This window comes from Meriones unguiculatus, chromosome 1 (assembly GCF_030254825.1).
Source record: "Meriones unguiculatus strain TT.TT164.6M chromosome 1, Bangor_MerUng_6.1, whole genome shotgun sequence".
Taxonomy (NCBI): Eukaryota; Metazoa; Chordata; class Mammalia; order Rodentia; family Muridae; genus Meriones; species Meriones unguiculatus.
In genome coordinates, this window is record NC_083349.1 from 93,885,293 (window position 1) to 93,911,702 (window position 26,410).

Here is a 26,410-nt window from a genome sequence, read left to right on the forward strand (position 1 = left end):
GGACAGTATTAGATGCATTCTTACACCCAAACCCCCACATCTACAAAAAAAAAAAAAATCAAGCGTTTTGTAAGAATATTAAAAAAATCTATTAAAAATACTAATTCTTAACATTGTTTTCCATTTAAAAAATTTTCCTGGAGTGTGCGTGTCACAGTGTGCACTTGAAGGTCAGAGGACAACTTCTGCGAGTCAGTTTTTTCCTTCCTCCGGGTCCAGGAATTGAACTCAGGGTGTCAGCCTTGGATGTAAGCATGTGGAGCTGCTGGACCATCTCACTGGCCCAGAATATCCTAGGTCTTATGATTCCCCCGGCACGCAGGGTGCTTTTGGAGACAAACACGTGCATAATTATGAAGAAAACTGTAGAAAGGACTACTTCAATTCTACTTACACGATACTAATGCATAGACATAATCAAAGTTCATGAAGAAATATAAATATGAAAAACTTTTTAGAGTTGCCTTATCTTTCCTTCTTGATATTTACATTCTATCAAAAATGTGAAAATTTAATTTAAAACTTTGAAAATATTTAAAAAATGTAACATTAGTTGCTTATAACTTATATAGCACAGAATTATTTCCAGGTAAGGATTCAATTAAAAAAAACAAAACAAAACAAAACAAAACAAAAAAACACATCCATGGACCCCCGAACATGCAATAGGTGTGTCTATAGGCCACAATCATGCCATGATATTTTCTTTATTATATATTTAACTGGGTATTTCTTAGTAGGAATAGCTCAATTCTGATACACTGTTCTCAGATATTTCTAAAACCCCACTGCTAGTTTGCTTAAAAAAAAAAAAAAAGAAATATAACTTCTCCTAAAGAAAGAATCACTGCGTTTGTATATCTGCAGCACACAAATAAAAATTGAATTTCTGCCAGTTCGTGTATTTTTCTGGTTGAAAAGAAAGGAAATATTCTCATGGTCCTGCTGTTCTATACTTAAAAGGGGGGAAATGATCATCTTAGGCAGCACCACAGAGACAAGCGTCCTTTGTCTGCCAGACTTAGTTGCAGGTTTTACCTGGGAAATAATTCTCGTTGAATTTTCGTCGGTAGGAGCGGAATGACTTGTGTTGCCTTTTAAAACATCCCAAATTCTAATTTTTCAAACAAGAAAATATGAAGCCAGTGTGCCACTCACACAGTCGCCAAAGGAGAGCTGCCACCAGCTGAACTACTCAGCTAAATGGCTGGTTTGCATTGCCCTGGTCTTTATCTAGCACTGAGAATAGACTGCTGTTTTATCCAAAGAGGAATAAATTGCTGTTATTGTGATGTTAGCCCATCACTTGGCATTGCAATTCAAGTTTTTGTGAGAAAGAAATGTATGATCTAACTGCGACTTGACCTATGCCTTCTGAGATCCATCTAGGTGCTCTAATGGAGCAGAAGAAGTGGGGGATGCGGGGACATGCAAACTGATGGTAAAATTTTTGTTTGATGATAGAACTGGGCAGAGAAGACATTTGAGAGTCGCTACTTGTATGACAGCTAAGTTTGCTTAACATGCAAAACGATGGGCCTCCCCAAGCCGCCCCCAGCTATCACTTTAATTGTATCACATTCAATACACATTTTTCTTCTGCTAACGACTTGAGGGTACACAGCTAACCCACCTAATGACATTCCTGCCAAAGTGGGCACAGACGATCCCTTGCAGATAAATATCTGAATTGCTACAAAAGGCATTTCAGCACTTCCATGAAAGCCAGGCAGGATGGGCTGAGGTCCCTGCAGAAAAGCCTCCACCTGAGTAGCACCTAGGAAATGTTTACTACACACTGGAATCTCAGAGACTAACAATATGTACTTACTTTAAATAAGATAATTGTGTAATTAGATTTTTCTCTTTTTAAAATCCCCCTGGTTGCAGTGTAGTTTATCCGACATTTATTGAACATTTCTCTGGAAGAGACTCAGTCTGGGAGAGGCCTGAAGAAGAGAGGCAGTTAGATTTAAGCCCTGATAAAGACTCACATTTCATTCATAGCCAGAGCCTGAATGTGCTCTTCTTGTACCTAAACAGATAATGAGCACTCCGAGCACTCCCCCTCCTTGACACAGCACACTGAGACTAATCACACATAATTGGAGAGGAGGAGCAGAGGGCTGGCCACGCTATTGTGTCCAGAGGACAAACGGTCAGTTTATGAGGCTTTGGGCTGATGCAGTCATTTCTTATACATCTATAGGGGAAAAAAGAAAAAAAAAAAGCATCCTGTTTAAAAAGAAAAAATAATGAGAGAGACAGAGACAGAGAGACAGAGCAAGAGATGATGGATTGAAACAAGTAACTGGGACATGAGAAAGATTTATTTATTTATTATTTATTTAACCAGAAAGAGTGATGTTTTCTGTGTTTACAGGGAAAGACTACTATTAACAAACAGAACAAAGACAATTATAAAAGAGGGGGACAGGTGGGAATTATCAAAAGAAATTCTGCTTTAGAGAGAAAAATATTTAGATTGCTCGCAAGTCCAACTCTGATCTCAGACAGGCTGCTGACACATAAAAACACACAGAGGTTAGGGACAGAAGAGCAACAAGCCAGGGGGGCAGAGTCCCAGAACCAAGGTGTGGAATGTGGAAGAGTGGCTGTGGTCCTGAGCCTGGGGCACCCGTGGCAGAGGCCTCATCTGGTGGAAAGAGTTCCCTGTGTGTGCGGCGTTCCCTCGGCCTTCTACCCCTTTTTGGTTAAAATAAGCAGAAGTGGGTAATGGAGATTTTCTTCATATATGTCCGAGTTTTCTTCTTTCAACTGAAAATAACAGAAATACAAAGTAAGAAGAGTCAAGTAAGGAATTTTCATTTTAGCATTAATGTTAATTTTACTATGTTTGTGTCCTGAATTTATGATTCTGGAAATGAATCACAGAAAAGCAATTCAGCATAGTTTCCAGTGGTACTGGCATGATGGTGATATTAAAGTAAGACCCTGGGGGGGTTGTTGTTTGTTTTGTTTTGTTTTAAGTGAAGATTGGGTGTTTCTTTCTGTTTGTTTGTTTCTTTCCATAAGAAAGTACCCAAACTGCACTTCCTCTCTCCCAGACTATCACTAGGCATGTCTACCTCAGTCCGGTCCTTGCTGCCCTGGTCAGCGCCACACTGCTCCACTCAGGCAGGGGTGCTGGATGACTGCCCAGAGACCATGGCAACATCCGGGCACTGTGGGTCTGTGGGCTCAGACCTGTCAAAGGCCACCTAGGTCCTCCTTGGGGCCCTTAAGGGCAGTGAGCCATTCAGGACCCCACCCCCACTCCCAGGGACATATCCCAACAGGGCACCAACACCTGATGGTGCTAAGGTGGATTTCTGACCGCCTTCTGTGATACAATTTTAAATCCCAGCCAACCTTCAAACCTAACGCACACATTCTGGGAAATGTGGGGGAGGGGTAGACTTTATCCCTCTCCCCCATTTGGCTAGAATAAATCAGACAGTCACATTTATATTTATTATATAAATAGCAGTTTGTTTCTTCTTCTTCCTCCTCCTCTTCCGGTTTCTCTTGAGACAGGGTTTCTCTATGTGACCTTGGCTATCCTTGAGCTCACTCTGTAGACCAGCCTGGCCTTGAGCTCAGAGATCCAACTACCTCTGCCTCCCTGAGTGCTATGTTCAAAGGCCTGTACCACCACACCTAGCATTTTTGAGCCAATTGTTAATTTATTTTTGCTTTTTCAGGATCAGAAATCTTTTCACTATATAGGAAAGCAATTCTTTTATTACTTCAAATCAGTCACTACTACTCACCCTAAAACATCCCACAAAGACTCCACTATAATACTCTGCAACCCATATGTTCATGGGCATCATTTTGAAGTACCTGTCTTTTCTAAATCCTATTCCAAAATGGTGACATGTCTTCAGTATTCAAGATAGGAGTCATGAACCTACCTTCTCCACTGAGGCCTAAAGCCAATTTCATTTTCTCTTTTTCTTGTTCTTTCTTTCTTTCTTTCTTTCTTTCTTTCTTTCTTTCTTTCTTTCTTTCTTTCTTTCTTTCTTTTTCTTTCTTCCTTCTCTCTCTCTCTCTCTCTCTCTCTCTCTCTCTCTCTCTCTCTCTTCATTTATTTTGTTTTGTTTTAAGTCAGGGTTTCTGTTTGTAGCCCTAGCTGTCCTGGATCTGCAGACCAGGCTGCCCTTGAACTGGAGATCTGCCTGCTCCTGCCTCCAGAGTGCTATGATTAAAGGCATATGCCACCACCACCACCACGCCTCACTCCTTTCTAAGCTGCTTTCCTAAGAGGAGTGGTGTGGTTACTGCTGTGACCTCATTTTGCTTTCTTGGACGTCTGCTTAGAACAGACCCTGCCACCAGAGCATCAGCAGTGTCCCTCACTCTCTGGTCTAACAGTCATGAAATTTCGGAGGAACTGGCTTCACCAAGCCTGCTGCCTGAGCTGGCTCAACGGATACACCTTAGCCACACATCGCCCTAGCAACAGAACAAGCTCATTGAAAGGTTTCTCAGAGAGGAGAGGGGGCCATGGGAGCTAAGTTCTTTTCTCGGGGACTGGGATAAGGGAACATTGATCACTCCAATCGAGTCAGCTGACCTACTCACTCTCCAGGCAATAATATCCAGAGCCTCAAATGAGCTCTTTATAAAGTCCCTGAGGCAATTTACAGGGTAAATAATTCTTCTGTAAATATGGTTTAGAAATCACTTTTAACTTGAATTCTGTGCTGACCTCTGGAGGCCAAAGCAGAGGTTTGGCTGCCGGAAGGGGCCAGGGGCCAGTGGAGTCCTTCCTCTGAGCCTTTCTGGAAATGGGGGTGCTCCCCACTTCACAAACACCCACCTGGTTATCTCTGAACCGAGAAAACCTGTTACAGTAGAGTCCTTGAACACACACAATGTGTTAGGGAATACTGGCATGGACGGGGGAGGGGGAGGGATGTTGCAAGGCTTGAGAATCATTCCATTCATCCAGGCTATACTTCTTTGCTCAATTAATAATTAAAATTTTTAAGAAGTAAGAAAGCACCTGGGGGGGGGGGACAAAAAGCGAATTGTGAATAAAACATTTTTTCAATTTCATAGGTTAAAACAGGGTCTTTGAGGACTGCACTGAATGATACAGCTGTTATTAGCAGCATTCTGTTTCCCTTCATAATTGGATGGAGCACACGCGGCCTCGGTGCAGAGGGAACAGCAGCGGGAGTGGAGTTCAGACTGTTTACCCTTTACAGTAGCCACAATTATCAACAGCACAGATTACAAGCACCAGCCACTTGTAACGTGGCATTTTGAATAGATAAGCAGAAGTGCAATATGGCCGTGCATTTCACACAATGTACTGACTTCGCAGCCCAAGCCCCCTGCCCCACCCCCGTTTTTTCTGGGCTAAGTAAAAAAAAACAAAACAAAACCAAAAAACCCACCAGAAAATAAAATCTCTGGTGGTTTGTGTCAAAGTAAAAAAAAAAAAAGCAAAACCAACAACCAACTCCTGGCTCGTAAAATTATATTTCGGGAGAACATCTGAGTGGTTTCATCAGCTCATTTCAGGCCGGCGCTCAGTCTAAACCGCCGCTCTCCTGGGCTAAGCCTCTCGCCAGCTCAACAATCCTGTATCGTAGAGGTTTGCCCCACTCTACAGGGCAGTATGTCTGATGCTCAGCCTGGAGAGGCTAAGAAGAGTCTGGGAAGGAGAGGGAAGCGTTTTATTTATTTATTTGTTTCTTCCTGCTGCCCGGACAAACAGAAAGGGAGTATTTGAAACCCGTGCTACACCTTTGGCTGCCTGTCCCTGAGCATGCCGGCTGCATGGTGTGGGCACGGCTTAACAAAGGCACGGGCAGAAAGTGCAGAATGGCACCGTTTTGATTACAGGCTTGCTTTTTAACGGAAATAAAATTTCACAGTTAACAATGAGAGGTGAAAAGTTTAAGAGGCAGAGCTGTTCCCCCTGATCGCTGACTGTTAATCAGCTTCATGGGTGGTTGCCTAAATCTGTAGATTTTTTTTTTTTTTTTTACCTTGCACTACTGCCAAGATTGTAACTAATTTTTTCCCCTGTTGTAAGAGGAGGGGTGAAAACTCGGCATAGGAGGCAGCTGTGTATGAGTGACGTGAGGCACTAATGCAGAGGGCAAAATTAAAATTCATGAATCTCTTCACAACCATTTGTGTAACAAGATTAAGACGGGACAGCGGAAAAGAGCGGCATTATCAGGCGTCTTACAGTCCTCCAGCTGCTTACGCTCTATTCCAACACAGTAGGCCTAAGAGGATAACACGCAGCCCGAAGGGAAGCTGCTCCTCCGATGGGGAGCAGGCGCAGCCCAGGGACGGTGGGCTTTGGCCAGAGATGCAGAGGAAGAAAGCTGATTGCTGCTCAAGATGGAAAACTTTTAAGCCCTGGCTATTAGCAGGCGGCCAACAAAAGCCGCCACGGAAGAGGCTCCCTCAGCCGAGCCAGCCCTTGGCTTCCTGGAGCCGCATGGAGGTGGCAGGGACAGGACACTGCCTTTGACCTCACTGGGCTGGGGCTGGGTGAGCAGGAACAGGACTCTCCCCTACTCACTCCACCGGGTCCCTCGGGTCCCTGCTCTGCTGGGGTGTGTGTGGTGATGGTGGTGAGGTGTGAGTCTGCTGAAAAAGAAACACAAGGGATGAGCATCCTTGCGCTAGAAGAAAGATGTCAAACTAATCGAAATAGCACTCATTAAACACACACACACACACACACACACACACACACACACACTATTTATTTATATCTTTGTCCTAGGACTGCACAGTATTTCCCCTGGGTTCTACTTCCTGAGAATGTCAACCACAAGGAAGACTGTTTTTAAGCCCATCGTCAGCAGGGGAAGGAATCTGACTTGTAAGCAAACCTAAGGCCATTTAATTATTCAAAGAGATGTATTTGTGTCTGGGCCAGTTAGTCAGTCAGTGGTGACCTACCAAGTGCAAGCTGGGTAGAGTACACAATGTGATGCTGGAAACACATTCAGAGGTTTTCTGAGCGTGCTGTGCTTAGCGGGATAGGGCACAGCACTAGAAATCAAAGGAGGAAGCTGCCAGCCACTACAGACTGACACTCAAGTTCTACACAAAGGACAGGTGGCACCAAGGACTCCTTGTGCCTTGCCTGTCCCATCGTACTTCAGATGTTTCAGAGAAGAGACAGGGGTCTCAGGAGGCAGTGCCAACCATCTCTGCTGGCGGAAGGACCCACACCTTTGCTCTCCTGAGCTGGCACTAAGAAACTAAAAGCATCTGTTGTTCCAGGGAGCAAGTAGATGACAGAATGTCAAAGCAGCATCAGCCTGACCCCTGTAGTTCCAGTCTGACCCTTAGAGAAGGCCACCTCATTGCTTTGGTTGAAGGCGCTCAGGGGGCCAGGAGAGACACTTCCCTATCAGGTAACCCCTCAGAGCTATTTCTTTTGTTCTGGGGAGAGGGTTAATGGTGGGGGTGGGGGGAGCCTTATTACAGAGAAGCAGGTGAGACGTGACTGACTTGCCATTTGGTTCCTCTTTTCTGATTGTAAGGCGTCCTTCCGATTCCACCAGGGAGAGGATGCTATTTAACTTCCAGTTCTCAACACATCATCCACTCCCTCCCAACCCACAGGCTAAACGGAGCCCTAGACATACAAAGAAAACAACCCATTTCAAGGAAGTGAGAATAAGGGTCCTTTCTCTAGCTTGGGAGAGCTGATCCGGTTTGAATATGACTTTTCGGTAGCCAACATACTTATTTCTACGTTACATTAAAGAATGCTATTCACATTGTCCCAGGGGAAAATTAAGGTCAGGCTTTTGCTTCTCTGCAGTCATAGCTTGTGGAAGCATGACAAGTCAGTATCTCTCACCAAGGGCAGATGAGCTCAGCAGAGGGAGATTTCTGTAAGGCACAAAATTACACAAGAAATTCGTGTTAGGCTAGTCCCTGTGACAGGCACTAGCAAACGTGAGAATCCTAAAAACTTTTCCATGAAATACTTGCCTCTTGGTGTCCTATATTGCCCTATACCCATAAATAATAAAAAGGCTGATAACACTGCTTTATGTAAGCAGGCTTAGAAATCACTCTCAGATAAGTGCTTTTGACCTAAATCTTGTAGCGCCTCAATCTGACATATAACCTCGCAACTGTGAAATTCTGTATGAGATTTAACAGTCTCAAACTGTCAACTGACCCGGCCATAAAGCAAGCGGAGATAGAGATTTACCGTCCAACGTGATACAATTAGACAGTCACCTTCTATTTATTTCAGTTCGGCTAAGCATTTAACCTACTTGAAAGCCGAAGGTTGTTCATTAGAAAACAAATGCATGTTTGTCATTCATTCTAAGCCGCCTCCTCTTACAACTTGCAAATTAGTCCATTATGAATGGGAAAGATTAGTTTGTTTCAGAGAAAGGGGTAAACAGAAATGGTGTCTGTAAAATCCTCCTAGACATGCAAAGATAAAAGATGGCTTTGCCACACAAAATCATCAGATACATACAGTTGTTCGGAAGCAACATACCTAAAGAGTACTTTAATCAAATATTTAGGTTACCTGCCAAAAAGTCCATGATCTCTTCAAAATGCAACGAGGATTAAAGTGTTATCTAGCAAAAGCAGAAAACTAACCTTGGAGTGGAAGTTTGAAATGTGTTCATCATAATTTTCATGTCTTTGGAGAGAGAAACCAGCTTTTTCAGCTAGACTGCAAAACTGGTTGAAAGTATTCCCTCGGCGTGGGGCAAATACCATTGCTTTCCCCTAGAACATTAAAAAAGAAATTCCCACAGTTTAAACCTGGAAAGCAACCAGACCCAACAGACATCAGTCAAAGCATTTACCTTCACCTCTCAGGTACAGAACCTTAACTGCTCTGGAGACCTAAGGGGGATGAACATTCATAGGAAGAAGCCTTTCAAGCACAGATAAGGAAAAGAATATTTCATACCCAAGTTGCCATGCTATATTGTACGATTTCCAAATAATGCATATGTAATAAACAATATGTGATCAAAAGCTGCTGAACAATGCCATATGGCCGGTCTATTGTTTTAAGTCATGGATCTTAGAGTCTGGGGTGGCTGCTATCGCCTGTGGCTCCTTCATACCTGCCAACACAGCCACAGCAGGGTTCCGACGCCTGTACATGGTAGTTTATTATGCCCTGAAGATCAGGTGCCAAGCTACTCTCCATAGAGACCAGTGACCACAGTCTACGCTGGAGCCTTCTCACATTTCAGTCCTGCTCCTGAGCCTTTTCTGTGACCCTCCTGGTCTGGGACAAGGTTCCAATTCCACGATCTAGGTTTCCATCTCCAGGGACTCCCTCTGAAAGGTCCACACTGTAACAGGGCAACTCCCTACAGTGAGCAAGTGGGAGTGGCACTTTGCAGGCAAGCAGGCATTTCTGAATAGCCCCATAATCTGAAGATGACTGTGGTCATGAGGAGAATCTGAGTAAAATGTACAACGGACTTCAGAAGCCAGTGTGACAAGACCTTTCACAATGACCCTTTACTAATGCCTGGAGAGGTGTGGATCTCCCCTTGCCCTGACATGCTTGTTTCTTCATCTATTTTCCTCCCATCAAGCAGAAACAGGCACCTACCTGCTTCTGCTAGTTCCATGCTACTTTCATCTGTGAAATGCCATCCTAGGCTCTGAGAAAATGATGAAATATACTCCAGCTCCCTTTTTTTGCTTGCTGTTTGATTGAGGCAGTGTCTTATTACGTAGTCCAGGTTAGCAAATTTGCATTCTTCCTGCCTTCATCTCCCAAGATCTGCAGTTGCAGGCATGGGTTACCATGCCAAACATATTCCAGATTCTTATGACAGAAAGTTCTCGTTCATACCTACCAGGCATTTATTGGTACTCTGGGTGTGCCAGACAATGGGCTCAGCTACATATACATCACCTCCTCTAGTTTCCGCCCTATGAATGTATTCTCAGGCCTGTGCTACAGAAAGTTGGATAACTGGCCAAGGGGGCAGAACACAGGTTGGAGAAGACACTCATCCACCCGCCTCCAATATGGATGCCCGTTCTCTCTATTCCACAGTGTCCTTATTAGCCACAGTGATGACAATGATAATGACAGCTACCAGTGTGCTAGCTGCTTCACAGACCCTCTTTAATCCCTTCAACACCCTTCTCCACAACCTTGCAGACAGAAGACCTCGTACTTTACTGATGAGTAAGCAAGTGGTGGAGGGTTTGAAAAACAGTAGGAAGCATGGGGCAGAAGGCATCCCAGACTTGAACACGGATACCTGCCATCCATGCCTACCATCAGACAGTCGCGCCATCTCAGGGCAATCAGACTCAGAGCTGGGAGGGGTTCTGGAGCTGGTTTAGTCTGATCTCTTGATTCTGCACACAAGAACCTGCAGCCTTCCTGGCTGACCTGCTGGCTTTGCTCATCCACCTCATGGGAAGAACCAAGACGCACAGCCCTTTGTTTTTCCTTCCAGCAAGCTGTGAGGCTCCAATGAAGTGAATGTAAAAATAATTTGAAAAGCAGGGCTATTCAGACATAAGATTGGGAAAAATCCATATTACTCAACCACGCTATACGAATCCTCACCCCACCCCATTTACCTGCAAGAGAAGACATTGCTACACTGCCCTGGACATCAAGTGTGTTTTCACACTGTGTTTACGTAGACATACACACACTCAGGCACATAATTACAGCAGCACCAATCATGCCACTAGACTTAAGGTTCTGTCAGCTTTTCCAATATTAATTGCTATTTTCAGGCACTTTTCAAACTTAGCAGCAAAAATTCATTTTCATGTGAAACTAGATATAATACACGGTCTCAGCAGGAAAGCATGGCTCTCTCTCTCTCTCTCTCTTTTTTTTTAAGGGGCAGGGGAAAGGAGGGAATACCAGTAGGTCATTTCAGTCATTTCGAAAGACTGGTTGCCATCTTAGAATTTTGAATAATGGAAGTTGTTTCATTTTGAAGTCACCTGCAAAGATTGTCATACAGTTACAATTGAGGAGTTGATTTTTTACAGCTATTATCTAAGCTATATATCATAGTGTTTCAGGGTGACAGGATTCTTGGTTGGGCTGATGCTTGCATTCACAAAGTGCATGCTTCCCACATCCCACTCACTACTGGGTTGGGAGTGGGTGGTTAGCTAAGAAGTGTTTTCTGACGAGACACAATTCTTCTGCTTAAGGCTCAGTTTACCCTCTATTGCTAACACATGCATCCAGGATTGAAGCAAGCACCCTGCTTCCCGTCGCAAGCCTCTACATCATTGTTGCAGCTCTAGTTTTGTTCTTAGTACTTATCATCACAGACACACACTACACAGCCTGTTTGCTGTTTCTGGTCTCCTCTGGCCGGATCGCATGCTCCATGACAACAGGGGCCTCTGACGCTTCCTGCACCGCACTTCCTCAGTGCCTCGCAGATAGCAGGTACTCAGTCAATATTTGTTGAAAGAATAAACTAAATCCTGGTACTGAATAATCTGAAAAACACCAGTCTTTGAGAATCTGAAGGCTGCATTCTATTGCTTATTCTTTTGAAGAGATTTTCTCCAAGAGGCTTTCACAGAAGCTAGCTCCAGGGCGGGACTGCAGAGGGCACCCAACTACCCAATCCAGCACCCACAGAAGGAGAAAGAGGGGGTGGTAGTCTTGGCCCAGGATTAGTTATGAGTTTTACAATTTTTTTTAATTTCATTTTGTTGGTACTCTGTGATATGGACTCATGTTCATGAGGGTGATAGTATACAATTCATCCATTTAATGACATCTACGAAGCCCTATCGGGTGCCAGTCTCTGTCCCATGCTGTAATGTGTAGTTTTAAGGGCAGGCACCCTTGCTCCCAGTGTCCCCAGGGGAGCAGGGCATGCCTGTGAAGAGGTACAACCAATAGATGTGCCTTACAATTTAAGCTGCAAAAAAAAAATCAAAACAAGGAAAACAATATAGATTTCAAATTGGCACATTACCTTAGAGAAATTATTTTCAATTTACCGAAGTGCAACGCCCTAAGCATTCAGCCACGGAGTCATTCTTAAAACTCACAATGGACACTCAATTGAATGTAAAATTTGACTGGTGGGCGGGAATTCCAAAGAATACACTTATTCCTGGAGAGACAAGAGAAGTTCCACTCGGCAGTAACGGCATTGTTTACACCTACGGTGAGCTCCGCTGGGCTGCTCCACGCTCAGGTATAAAAGGGTGTACACTTGTGGGAAAATGAGGGTGCTTCAAATTTTTTAAAGAAAGAAATGTGCCATGCCACTGAAAGACTTTCACCCCCTTCCTCTTCCTGGCAACCAATTATTAAATACCGATGACATGGTTAAGCTTCTGCTTATTTTTGGTTTATTTACCTGGTTTCTGACATGCAGCCTTCACTCCCTTCTGCCTCTCTGGCTCCCTCTCTCTTCCCCCTTGCCTGGCTCCTCCTCTCTCACTAGCTCTTTAATTGTCAGTGCCCCCCCCCCCAGGCTTCTGCCTACTTTTTCTTCATGGTCTGCATAATTCTAGGCAATTGCACTGAAGTTCACAGCTTTAACTATCACTTAAACATCAATCATTCCCAAGTACATAACTGCAGCATTCACCCTGGTGAAGGGTCCACACCCATCTTTCCAGGTGCCTCCTCATCTCTGCATGTGGACATTCTGAAAATATCTGTAACCATTCTGTCTTATGCCTTGGCTCCAAACCTTACCATTCTCAAAGCACCATCATCCTACCGCAGCACCCTCCCACACGCATGCCCAGATACAGAGCTCAGGGCCTATGTGGTGTGCTATGTTCCCACACTCACGCCCAGCTAGACACATGGTGGTGAGAGCCCCGTCACTTTCTTTGAGTGGTCTCACACAGCTCAAGCTGACATCCACCCCAACCCATCCTCTTGTTTTGTCTTCCAAGTAGTGGGAATACAGGCACGTGCCACCACGCCTGGTAAGGTCTTTCGAAACCTCATTGCCGCGTCTTCCTACCTTCAAGTGTGTTTTGAACTGCTTTTGAAGGGAAACCGAAGGGACGAAATGAGAACAGGGCTAGAAGCAGTTTTCCATTTTGCTCTTTTCTTTCTTTCTTTCTTTCTTTCTTTCTTTCTTTCTTTCTTTCTTTCTTTCTTTCTTTCTTTTTCTTTCTTTTCTTTCTCTCTCTTTCTTTTCTTCCTTCCTTCCTTCCCTCCATCTGTCATCTTTCTTTCTCTCTTTCCTTTCTTTTTTTTTTTTTTGGTGCTAGATCTTGTGAATGGTGTATGCTTTAGCACTGAGCCACACCTTAACCTTACTGGGATGCTGGCTAGACAGTCTTTGCAATAAAATGGGGTCTGGAAATTCCTGAGATGGGTTCTGACTTTTTGGGATGGCAGACATAGCCCCGTGTGACCTGATTTGCACCATCACCTACCATTGTTTCTGGGCCTCCCATGCTCTGCCCTCTAGTCAATCTGAACTAATTACAGCTGATATGTTCTTCCATGCATCCCCTTGTCTTTAAGCTTGCGAACATCCCTGAGGGCTACAGGGTCCTTCTACCTCCACTCCTTTCTTCCTGCCTGGCAAGCTCTTACTCACCCCTCAGCACCTGGATGAGACACCCCGTACCTTCGATGCCTTTTCTGACTGTCTCTGGCCTCCACACTAGGTCCCTCCCAAGCTGTCATTTCCACTCCCTGCCCCTGTGGGTTACTATACTTTTGCTCTTTCTTGACCGAGCATGTGCACCTGCTTGTTTCCTTGGGGTAGGGCTATGTTCTTCCTCCATCTTCTGCTCCTACTTATTATGTGCTGAGCATCCAGGAGGCATGCAGAAAGTAAACGTCGACTCCATACTTTCTTCTTTGGTGTCATTAGCTCCTAGATGGATGATTCCATTTAGAACTTGACCATGCTGGACTGCTGAGGAGCTTTGCTTTTCTCAAACACTCCTTTACTGCCATCTGCTCCGTGGCAGTATCGGAGTGGCCACACCACTGCAATACACATTCAATGGCTCTCTCGTCAGGCCCTGTTTCTTCATCACAGTACAGTCAGCTTCTCAGTACCCAAAAGGAACTCTTTACCTTCATTTTCTGCCTCTGCTCAGGCTCCAAAGTAGACAGTCAAGCCGAGCACATTGCAGGCAAGCACCATGCTTTTTCATTTCTCACCATGCTTTTTCATATCCACTATGCTTTTCCATTCTCCACTATGCTTTTCCATTCTTACCATGCTTTTTTCCTACTCCACCATGCTTTTCTATCCTCCATGTGCATCCCTGCTCAGTCCACTAGATATGCTAATTAATTCTCTCCCTTTTCTTTGAGGTACAGAACATCCTGATGACTCTAGGTTTAAGCTGCAAACAAAGACCTCTTAGGCAACCCTTCCAAGGCCTCCTGTCACTCTGCGCCTGGTACCTCTCTCCTAGTCTGGCCATGCTGAGTTATAATTGCCAGTTAGCACCCATGTGATGCCGCTCTGCCGTTGTGCCTTCGAGTGTCCCTCATTCTACGTTCATGCTCTGTAGCACAGTACCAGGCAGGCCATGGTTACTTAGCAAGCATCCGATGAAACCAAACCATCAGGCCTGACCAATCTGTGGCTTGTGGGCTGCTTGCGGCAGCTTGGAGCCCAGAACAACTTTGAATGAAGCCCAACAGAAAACCCATACACTTTCTTAAAATATTATGAGAACATTCTGAGGTGGAGGACTTGACTGTGCAGCTCGTGAGAGTGAATTTTATACACGACGACTTCATGCTGCAATGTCAAAAGAGACCAAGTAGGTGTTAGGGAGTAAAACAAAAGAAGGGGTCAGCCATCATTATGGAGTACTTCCTGTACACCAGTGTTTTGTTACACGGTCTAAGCAGGCCTTGAATGTGCCGCACAGTCCAGGCTACCTGGATATACCTGTATCTTAGAACATCTCACATTTTACTGAAGACAGAAATTCAAAAGCTTCATACAAGTGGTAAGAACAACACCAGGCTGTATTTTTCACTGATCACTGTGAACATGTCTCTACAGACAGATCTTCAATTCCTGGGCACCCCAGGGTCTATCTACTGCTTATTGTGAAGAGCTCACAGTACTCTTCATGCCGAATCAGTACCCAGAGCCCTCAGAGAGAACTTCTCAGGGCTGGGTCCATGTTCTGAGGGCCTTACAGCCTTCTAGGAGTTCTCGATTGATACAGCCCATTTCTACCACCAGCTGAGCAAGGGACGGCTGAATGGCCTTTCACTAAGAGCTGGGGGTAGGGTTTAGGGGGAGTCTCTGGGCCTCTGACCTGGCACGAAAGCAAGGGGTTTTCAGTATGGCTGCAGTCACCACATGGGGTCCACTTCTCACACATGGCAATTTCCCTGAGATAGGCAGAAAACCATGTGTGTACAGATGTAAACAGAGATGCTAGAATTTTAAGAAGATGAGGAAGTCCATCAATGAGAAGAAATTGCTCTTCTAAAAATGGGGGCCAGACAGTTTCCAACTCCAGGACTCCTCGGACACAGGCAAGGCTCCTAGGATCTTGTGACCGGTAGGCCCTGCTTTTGAAGAAGGTTATGTGAATTCCACAGCCACACTTAGATGATTAGTATTTATCATTATTATTGTTGTTGTGGCTATTGTTGTTGTGTGTTGTTGGAGTCAGAGGACAACTTCCTGTTTTGTTTTTGACAACATGGTTTCTCTGCATAGCTCTGGCTGTCCTAGAACTCTCTATATAGACCAGGCTGGCCTCTGACTCCCAAGTGCTAGGATTAAAGACGTGCACCCCCACCTCTAGGCTTTGTTTGTTTGTTGTTGTTGTTCTTCTTTGAGGACAACTTTCTGGTTTTCTCTCTCCACTGGGATTTCAGGGGCTTGGGCTCCGGTCAGCAGGCTTGCACCACAAGCACTTCTTCCTGCTGAACTGTCTCGCTGGCCGCAGCAGTATTTCCGAGCTGGGGACAACTGGCAGGCACTGCTAACCAGCTGGAGTGCTATCTGCATTGCCTCCTTGTGGGTCCTGTGGAAGGTCCCCCTGCCTGGCTGCCCAGGCTCCCCTCCGGAATACACAGCCACTTTAGAGAAAATATTAGCAGATGTCATTTGCTGTTTGTCATTGCTGTTCAACTTGCAGGCTGCTGTGGCCAGACTTTAAATTGCTTTTGGGTCTTCTGATACAGGACGTGGCTGTTGTCACAGACTTTAGGGAACATGGCCTTCTGCAGACACCCCATCAATCATCAGCAAAGAGAAACCACTCACTAGCAGGGGAAAGGGGAGTGAGGGACATTGCTTCTTGGGATGAGTAAAATTTACTGATATCACTTTTTTTTTAATTTCTCTCTTTTCTAGACAGTTCCTCATACCTCCTGACAGAAGACAGTAACTGTGTGTGTAGTTTTTACTAGAGTTGAAGAAAATGCCTGTTTCAGGCTGGTGACATTTTTTTTTTTTTAAATGGAATCTGGGACGTGGTGTGGTGACTTTCCAGGCTCTGGAACTATTTGGCTGAGGACCTGAGGTCAGCCTTAGAATCAAACATTGCTGTTGGGACAAGCCACAGACCCACCTGGAAGGCTAGGCTCTCTCTCTCTCTAAAAGCAGAAAAGCAGGGAAATGCTTCCTCTTTGTCTGTTTTATTTGTTTTTAGACCCTCTGACCCCCAAATACTGATTTGGTCAAATCAGAAATCAAGTAAAGACTCATCTCAAAAGTGGCTTGGTTGCTCCTTCCCATGGCCTGATGCCTAGTCTTTATGTTGCAATTATTTAGGTCTCACCTATGTAGCCTTGGCTCTCTTTCTACATAGCAGGACTATGTGTGGTTAAAAAGTGTCAGGTTCTGCTGTCGTGGGGGTTCATGTATGGAGGAAAGCAGCAGGGGTGGATGACTATGAAATCCCTGGGCCAGGAAAATAGTCTTCCCTTCCTGCCAGCATTTCCCCAAGTGCTTGTAAAGGACCTTTTGTACCTCGTCCCTGATATGGTCAAAAAGTCTCCCTAAATCTTCCACAAGGAAACAAGCGCTGGTCACATGTACCATAGTGAATTAACTGGCTTCTCTGGTTTTGCAGAGACGAGACTGAGGAGACACTGAGGTTTCTAAGGATGAAAGCCACCAGCCTTTGCTTTCTGTTTCCAGAGCCTAACTGTGCCTACCTACCCTGGCAGGTGGGACTTAGCGTCCCAGAGCTGACAAATCCCATATGAGTGTGGGTGAACTCTAACTTTGCCTAGGTTGGGGCCACATGCGCCATGACAGGACGCTTCAGAGCCCAATAGTGCTGAACTGGATCTGAAACTCAGCTTCCCAACAGTGAGGCTGTCATTCCTTCCCAGGACCTCTGCCTCCTTATTAATCTCCAGAAGCTGGGAGAGTAATAGAAAAGGCTGGCTATCACTACAGAAACTTAGTATGGAGTCTAGGCAGGCCTTACATTTGCCATGTAGTCCAGGCTGCCCTTGAACTCATAATCCTGTTCCTTCAGCCTCCTAAATGCTGGGATCCCAGGCATATGCCACCACACTCCCTAGTTAGGTGGCTAGTGAGCACAGACTTTTCTTTTCTTTCTTTCTTTCTTTCTTTCTTTCTTTCTTTCTTTCTTTCTTTCTTTCTTTCTTTTTCTTTCTTCCCTTTCTTCCTTCCTCCCTCCCTCCCTCCCTCTCTCTCTCTCTCTTTCTCTTTCTTTCTTTCTTTCTTTCTTTCTTTCTTTCTTTCTTTCTTTCTTTCTTTCTTTCTTTCTTTCTTTCTTTCTTTCTTTCTTTCTTTCCAGCCATTATATTTTCTCTTCTAGGAGGTCATTCCGGTACACTGAACCACTAAAAACTCAGAACCCACCAATGCAGCCCCCATCTTATGTCCTTGACGGACACTTTTATTATCTTCATACTCTGGCCCACAGAATCATGAAAGAATTGTCGAGATTCAAAATAAGTCTACACTTAGCTTTAACTGTAATGTAGCTGTTGTATGTGATCTCAGTCTCGAAGTATGTGTCTACTCAGTGGGAAAGTCCTTTGGAAGAGCCAGCCTTGAGAGATAAAAGACTTCCCACTACCATGTGGGAACCCTCAGGCCCACCAGCCCTGGGATTCCTTATTGCCTAGTTCATGTGACCCTTCTAGGATCCAATGGATGGAGGCCCAGGGGGCAAGTCCCCTGTCTTCACAGACCTGAGATTCTGAGTGGCAGTTTTAAGAAGTCCTTATGCTACTCATTATTTCAGATTTCCTCTCTGATAGTGGCCCCTGAACTTTAAACTACAGCGCTCAGTGGCCTTGGGTGTCAGCAGTCCTCTGATGAGCCTAAGTGAGGTACCCTATTCCCACTTCTAATGCTGCAGGCTGGGTTTGCCCTTCGCCTTCCGAGAGTAGCATGTGGAAGTGTCACCTGCTCCGGGGCCTGTCCTTGTCCTTTTCTGCCACAAGGTTAAGAACTGGCTATCAGTCAGTCAGTGGGTTGCGGTCCTGGCTCGGACGGGGCTGCTGTCTGAAGCCACACTTCAGACAGGGCAGAGCATAGTTCAGGGTTTAACAGCCAGTACAGAGAGACTCGAGAGATTCCAGTCCAATCTGCATTTAGGTCTATTCATAGCTTGGGCAGTTTTCTATTGTAAATCATGCAAATCTGCTGCAAACTGGAGTATTTGCCGCAAATAGGCTCTGAAGGGGTGTTGGTGGTGAGTGGAGTACTGTTTGTGCCGTGTGAGATCCGGGAGTCCTTGAAAGCATTGTGCTTCTGCATGAGACATTTTCATAGAGGCTCTGCATCCGAGCATCTCAGTGCCCTCCCTGAGAATCCTGGTCTTGCAAATGCTTGCAAGCATCCTCCAAGGCTAACAGGGGAGATGAAGAGGCTCAGCATTCCTTCTGCTGCCCTCAACTTGGGCGGCCTCTGCCATGAGGCAGCAGCCAGCAGCAGCTTGGCACATGCCCCTTCCTTGCCTCCAGACCTACTCCCCACTTCACGAGCAGAATCGAGAAGGCCAATTTAATTGAATTGATTGCCACTTACAAAGCTGCGGCTACTCCTCCGAGAGGCCTATTTAAAGTTTCTGAACTACAGAGAGATAATGAAATAAAAAGCAACAGTGTAAGGCGATGGATGATTATCAAATTGCTCTGGGAGCCTTCAGTGTGAGAAAGATATAAAAGGAAGATTGAAAGGTATTAGTCTATAAGTCTCACTGAGGTCAGGAGGCTAGAGTCATTCACAAAAGACTTCAGAAACAAAACTTTAGAAAATACACAGGCACATATACAGCAGTCATATCAGATAACTGTGAGTTCTTATCTTCAATTGTACTCAGATCATTGGCCTATTTTAAATTCCTGTGGCACAGCAAACAGTCCTACATACTTGTGAGTTTTTTTTTTTTTAAATGCACGAGCTTTAAACTCGTTTCTTACTTTAAATAGATGTATATTAACTCTCCGTTCAGTCTACAGGACCTCCTAGCCTAGTATAACAGCTCAACAAAATAAGAGTGGATACAAACTCTGTAATTTACTCACAGGCATAAATGGATATATAAATGTAAAAATGTGCACAATATTTTATGCCATGCTTGGCTTCATTGTGACCTAATATTTATAATATGTAAATAATGGCTTCCTTTTAAAGCAAAGAACTTTTAATATACAGATTCATCTGGAAGTCCCTTTTTTCTTTGATATAAACAGAAATAAAAAGAAAAAGTGTTCTTATGCAATAAATAAATACCCAACGACAAAGGTTTCCACTGAAGGGATTTAAAACGACAGAAGTCAACATAAAAATTTCAATATCATAATTCTACTTTAATATGAAGATATTGTTATCAAAGGGAAAGACTCCAGAAATTCTTTGATAAAAATAATCTCACACTATCTTTGAAGCGGTTTCATTTATTTTACTACCCACAGTGTTCCTTATCAGAAGGCCAAGGGTAAGAAGTTTCCTAGTTATGATTAGGAAAGAACCTGATAGATCAGAAGACCCAATTGAAGTTGGACATAATAAGCATTAAAGTATTACATGACATTAATCCTGCCATTCCATTACTCTCCCCATCCTTGTGCAGAGACTAATTATTCTGTAGCCAGTATTCAGGAGAAAACAGAAACATACTTACTGTGGGCTGGAGTAATCTCTTTATTGCATCAACAAGGCTGGCTCTGTACTGGTCCAGAAACAGGCTGACATTGAGAAGAGAGCACAATCCAGATTAAACGGGGCCTCCAAGCCTAATGATACCAATGGTGATAAGCACAAGGCTAATTACACATTTATATAACACTCGAGAAGGATTGTTCCCTTCCATTCAAGGGTCTTGCTAGGGGGAAATTTTAAAAAGAGATAGAGTGATCAGTTATCCAATGACTATCAGGCTGTCAATGCCAGGGTTCACACCTGACTGTGATGTGTTAATGTCACACAGACAATTTACAAGATGATTTTTTTTAAATGAGTGTCATCTGTTGGAGATGGCACACTTGGTACCTCTCCTCGTTAGAGCCCAGTTTCTAGTAGACCTGGGCTCTATGCCTGCCAGGACCACTGTGAGGCTGTCCTCTGAAAAGCAAACCACCAGTTCTATGTACCTGAACCACTGGGGAAATATTGGTGGTGAAAGAGGATATGTCTTAGTGATTTCCAACAGCTTGAGGGTAAGACCCAACCAACCAATGACCCAGGAGCCAACACCTTCCTAAGCAAAGCTCAGGTGATGCGAGCATGAGGCTGTGGTAACCCAAGGGTTTTATTCCTTGACCTCCAAGTTGATTCTTTCCTATCCACTGGGATTTTTTTGTTTTGTTTTGTTTTTCTGCTTGGGTCTCTAGAGTATTTCTGTGTGGTTTTTGTTTGTTTGTTTGTTTGTCATCTGTATGGTTGAGTTTCTCCGATCCCATTTTCACCACATCTTCTCTAACAGGTTTGGAATACAGTTACTTCATCTAAACAGATGTATCCACGACTCAAGTTTGGCTCACCTAGCAGTTGATGGCAAGTTAACTCACACAGTTCTATGTCTGAATGTATCCCCTCTACAGTCGTGGCCTACAGACTTGACCTCTGATGTGACTGTGTTGGTGCTATCTTGTTCTTCTGCTATAGAAGATACGGGTCCCTCCCTATTGCAAGACTCAACATTCAAGGCACTATCTTAGAAGAAAAGATTAGGCACTCATCCCACCTGTGGGTCTCAACTCCTTTTGGGGGTGGGCTGGCCTGTTCACAGGGGTCCCCTACATTCATCAGAAAATACAGGTATTTCCATTATGATTCATAATAGGAATAAAATTACAGTTATAAAGAAGCAACAAAAAAAATTATGGCTGGGGGTCACTACAACACGAGGGGTTAGAGTAAAGGGCTGCAGCATTAGCAAGGGAGAACCGTGGTCCTAGAGTCTCAAACTGGGATCCATATTTTTCTTTTCTTTATAAATTGTTCAGTCTGTGTTCCCCTGCAACCGCATAGACTGCGGTGAGCTGGCAGAGTGCTTATGAAAGCCAAAACGGATTTCCTGTGGGGTTGTGGCATGGAGGGGTGAAAGCAGCCAGTGCTAGAGGAACACAGAGTAGAGTTCACTTCCAGACACTGCCGTGTGGTCCTCCTGGCATCTAAAGGAGGGCTCTGGGCATAGCTAGAGCACCCTTCCAAGACAAAACAGCTTCTGGAGTGTGTCAATTCTACCGACTGGTGGGGGCCGCTTCTCTCTGAACTCCACAGGAGGGTCCACTGTTTGGTGCGGATAAACTGTGAAGTTCAGGATATGTGGCAGAAACTTTGAAACATATACAGTTCTGGAGTGTCTTTGATGCCTTCTGTGTACCGGAGAGTACTGGCTGTTGGTAAGAAGGCTAACAGGGAGTGGAAGTGTGTGATTCAGGTTTAATAAAATTCTGGCTTTGACCTTTCCATGTGACCTTGGGTAATTCCCTTTACATTAGGCCTCAGTTTTCTTGTCAATAAAGGCCCAACTATGTGGTTGTGGGGGACATCAAATTAATACATGTTAATTCATAATTGTCAGCTTATGACATGAAAAGTAGTGTTATGCATTGGGGCTAAGCTTTAAATAGATCAAGCTCAACTCTTAAGGAGCTTTCGTTCATTCATGGCTCACAGCATACCTAAATGGAACTGTTTCTCCATTGCCTGAGGCAGCTCATCATGGTCCTTGAAATGGAGGAAGTTTATATCCAGTGTTCACAGCAGTGACCCTGAACACCTTGAGCACAGGCCTGGCCAGTGTTGCTGGGCTGCATCAACATAGGACGTCTGCCCACACAGATGCTCTTCCCATGAGTGTCATTTTGAGAAGGGAGAGCAAGAGCTGGGTGTGGTAGTACCTCTTAGCACTTGGGATGCTGAGGTCAAAGGACTATCATGGATTTGAGACCAGTCTATGCTACCCTGTCTGAAGGAAGGAAGAAGGGAAGGATGGGAGAAAGGAGGAAGAGACACTGATTGATTCTGAAATAGTCAATGCTGAGGACATAGGGCCTCGCACAGGCTAAGCAAGCCCTCTATTATGAAGCTGTACTCCTGCCCTGGAAAGGTGCTTTGGGCAATGGAAACAAGAGCCTTTTCTGATGAGCTACTGACTACGCACAGACATCATTTTCACCTAGCAGCCAGGATAACCTGGGAAAACATGGTCTTTCACAAAGTTGTATCCTTAAATCCTCAAGAAAGAATATGTTTAATTTAAATGCTGCAAAGATGTTTCACTAAGTCATGGTATGCGGTGATTCACAATCATTAAAGACTGAGGAGAAGCACATCAGATTGGAACTGCCTTTTACAAATTGTGTTCTTCAGGACACTCATTTTTTTTTTTTTTTGAACCCGAGTTTCTCTGTTTATCCTTGCCTGTCCTGGACTAGTCTACCTCAAACTCACAGAGGTCTATCTGCTTCTGCCTCTTCGAGTGCTGGGATTACAGGCGTGTGCCACCACACCTAGATATGACACTTAATCTTATTCTTTCAGGAAGTTAGATAATATCTGCAGTTTGATATTGTTGACATATTGACTGTGTTGGCCATGTAGGCCTACAAGAGACCTACAAAAGATCTCTGGATGGCTGGATATGCAGCAGCTAAGCAAAGGACTCTTCTTGGCTTATTTCTGCACTCCTGAGAGCTGGCGAGACTGCTGGGAAGAGATGAACAGCGCAGCGCCGCGGGCTGGGCCTCCAGTGTGCCCTTTCAAAGCACTCTTTCCACTGAGCGCTGGTAAAGGTGACAAAGAGGTTAACATCACAGCAAACTGCAAAGTGCAGCTTTAACACCCGGAATGCATTCCGAACACAGTCATTTCAAAGGTAATGGCATCTACCCCATCGTTCCAAATCAAATTTCCCAAAAGTAATTCTTGTAGTCCTCTAAAAGATCTTTATTCCATGCAAGCTCACTTTTCTACTTAGCTTCCATGCAGAATTCATAACGCTTTGTGGGGTACGTCATATGAGCAATTTCAATGAGCTTTAGTGGGAGTGATATGTAATCTCCTGAAAATTCACCCCTTAAATAAGTCCTAATGGCTTGGAGAACAGCGGTCGCTTAAGTGGATCTATTTAAAAAGGCTGAGTGGGTCAGTGATGGGGATGGAGATAACTTTCAACTCTCCCTTCAGTTGCAGATCAAAATACCCTGACAGTCCAGTTTGGCCATTAACACACACACACTCTCTCCTGCATGCATACACCTCTGGGCCATTGCCCATGGCAGCAACAATCGCTTTGTTCCATTGATCCGAATCAGATTTTCTGACAAAGGAGAGGTGTTCAATCCTTCTCATCACTTCCTTAATTAAGAATCCCAGCTGTATGCAGAGCTCAGAGCAGCTACAGGTATTCTCCTGGAGCAACTGATTCATACAGAACATTAGGAGATAGTTCTTTTTGTCAGAAAGAAGACCCCTATGCAGCCTTCATGGTGAGACCCGTTGTTTTAGCTTTTACCTTCAACAAGGAACGGTCTCTCTCTCTGCATTCCTGACCCTATTTTGGAGGGACTGCCCAGTGATGCTTTGTTCTAACCTCACTTGCCTCTGCCCCTTTAGCTGTGAGATTCTGGGCTCTTCGGGGATGTCGCAGAGGCTGAGTCTTCTCAGGTGAGGCAAAAGCGCTGATTACGAGCTAGAGACCTTGTCAGGGAACAGGGACTGTGAACTGTGATTAGGCTGCAAAACAACGGACTTTTCAGGCCCATGGTATTTCCATTTTGAGGGAGGAAAAAAAAAAAAAACCAAAACCTTTCTCACAAAACAACTTAAAAGCCTAATATTTCTTCATCATTTAGAAGAAAGGAAAGAGAATTGGGAAGAGGAAAACAACTTATAAATAATCTGTGGTGTGTAATCAGTGTGGAGATGCTGGCAGAGGGTGAAGGCAGGGTAACAAGCCCCTGGGCTCTCTCCCATTCCTCTCCGAGCCTTCAGCTTCAGACACATATGTGCCCTGACTGTCCTGTATATCCAGCTTTATGGGTCAGACAGTGGGTGGCATTTCAGACATGCTTTCCTAGCCTTGTGAGAATTCAAAGGCACAAAGTCATTTCTATATTTGCAGAACTGCAATAAACTGGATAGCCATCAAATGGTAAAGATAAACGGAAGGAGTCATTGTATTGGGAAAAAAAAAATCTTACTTCCAGACTCTTAGATTATGAGTATGACTGAACCAGGGTCTGGAAAGGCGGGCTAAGAATTAGCAAGTGCTTGCTCTTCCTAACACAGCAAGGACGGGCCAGACTGCATTCCTGCAGAAAGGAATGCTTTTATTAAACTCAATACAGAATAAATCAATGGAGGAGCTTAATAGGCAGGTTTCTCTCCGACCCCTGTGGTTAAATATTCTAATATTTTGATGTTTGTCAATAGCTCCCCCTCACCCTTTTGGTAGGTATGACTCTACCTTCATGTTTCTTTCTGCTTATTTCAAAGTTGACATTTTACAAGTTATTTAGGAACTGTTGAACCATGAAACTATTTTTTATTGTCAAAAATGCTGAACGGTGAAATAATGACTACTTTCACAGTTTGCCTCTTTATTTTATAATCTAGTTGAGCGACTAAATTTGGATCTGGAGTAAGGGACTTTCTCTTGTGGGAAATGAGTTATTTCCCCCCACTGCCCACAGGTTTATGAACATTTGAATGTAAATACAGGAATATATGAATGATTTAGGAACATAAACATATCAACACTTGCCATAGTCATGTGCTTTTTACTTGAACCACAATGTGGGTTTGGAACAGGTTTGTGAATGGAGCGGGTTTTCATGGAAATGGGATCAAGAAGTACCAGTGGTTAGCTATTCAACGGATCAGACAATGCCACCCTCGCTGGAAATGCTTGAGGAAGAATTTAATCCACAGACCTAATATTCAAAAGTCGACTCATGCCTCATTCCTGTGGCCCACTGCAGATCTCATTGACTGACAATGAGAAAGGATGGTGAGACTTAGCGTGATCTTTTTAAGTGTGCTGGCACTTCAGTATGGCATTGAGTATTTCGGGTTTCATCTTGGAGGCAGTGTCCACAGAGAGCTTTCTTTAGCTTCTTTGCGACCTTCTAAATAATTCGGCATGGCCTGCCTGCCATGGAAGCAGCATCATGCAATAACCCCCGTGGAGCACCACCAAGCCAGCGGGATGTAAGGAATACTTGGAAGCCTGCACTTCGCTGCCAGATGTCCAGCCTGGATACTACACTTCACTGTACTTTCCAAGTTTCAAAGCAGCTTACCCGTCTCCATGAATGCGAAGGGAGACCATTACCAAAGCATTTCTTTTGGAAATAATATCAGCATCACTGTAAGAGTAGCTTAATGTTTTACATTTACAAATGGGAAATTACAGACAGGCTGACATTCTGGCACTTATAACACCAGGGGGAAAAAAAAACTTAACCATCGATTCATGCATAGAAAAGCCATTTATAAAATGAAGCCTCGGGTATTTAGTTCATTTGAATCCATAAATAATTCTTACGTAGCTACCAGATGCATGCGTATAAGATGGCATTGTGTTATATATCTGTAATGAAAGCCTTAGACTGAATATGAACTATGTTTATTAATTCTATAAGACTGTTGTCGGTTAGGTATTTTTAAAAAAAGACTATTTTTCAAACATGTTGTGCAGCTATTTTTAACCCAACTGAGAACATTAATCAGGAGGGGCTTAACTCTTATTTCCTCTGCTGGTTCCTCTGGTACAAATAGGATGACATGGTGTGAGTGTCCACGACACAAGTCTGACCAAGCCAGGCCATTCTGATATTTGTGTGCAGGACAATTTAACTGTAAATCTCTTGACCAAAGCTGCCTTTTCCAAATCATCAGAGCTCGTCGGGTGTGACCCTCATCTGAACCTTCGGGAAGACACTGCCCCTGTCCCTCTTGCTGTTGCTCTCTGATCTCACTCCCGAGCTTAATCTGATCTAATC

At 44.3% G+C, this 26,410-nt stretch overlaps 1 protein-coding gene across 2 annotated transcripts in view; it reads right to left on the reverse strand.

The window, feature by feature from the left end:
- Positions 1 to 2,277: 2,277 nt before the first annotated feature.
- Positions 2,278 to 26,410, reverse strand: part of Camkmt (calmodulin-lysine N-methyltransferase) — a 351,318-nt gene continuing 327,185 nt past the window's right edge. For both annotated transcript variants that reach the window (XM_060363563.1, XM_021652698.2), the window contains 3 exons: positions 20,080 to 20,143; positions 8,620 to 8,751; positions 2,278 to 2,778 (listed from right to left, as the gene is read on the reverse strand). In XM_060363563.1, the coding sequence (XP_060219546.1) occupies positions 2,701 to 2,778; positions 8,620 to 8,751; positions 20,080 to 20,143 (274 nt within the window). In that variant the 3' untranslated portion in view covers positions 2,278 to 2,700. The remainder of the gene's footprint in view (positions 2,779 to 8,619; positions 8,752 to 20,079; positions 20,144 to 26,410) is intronic.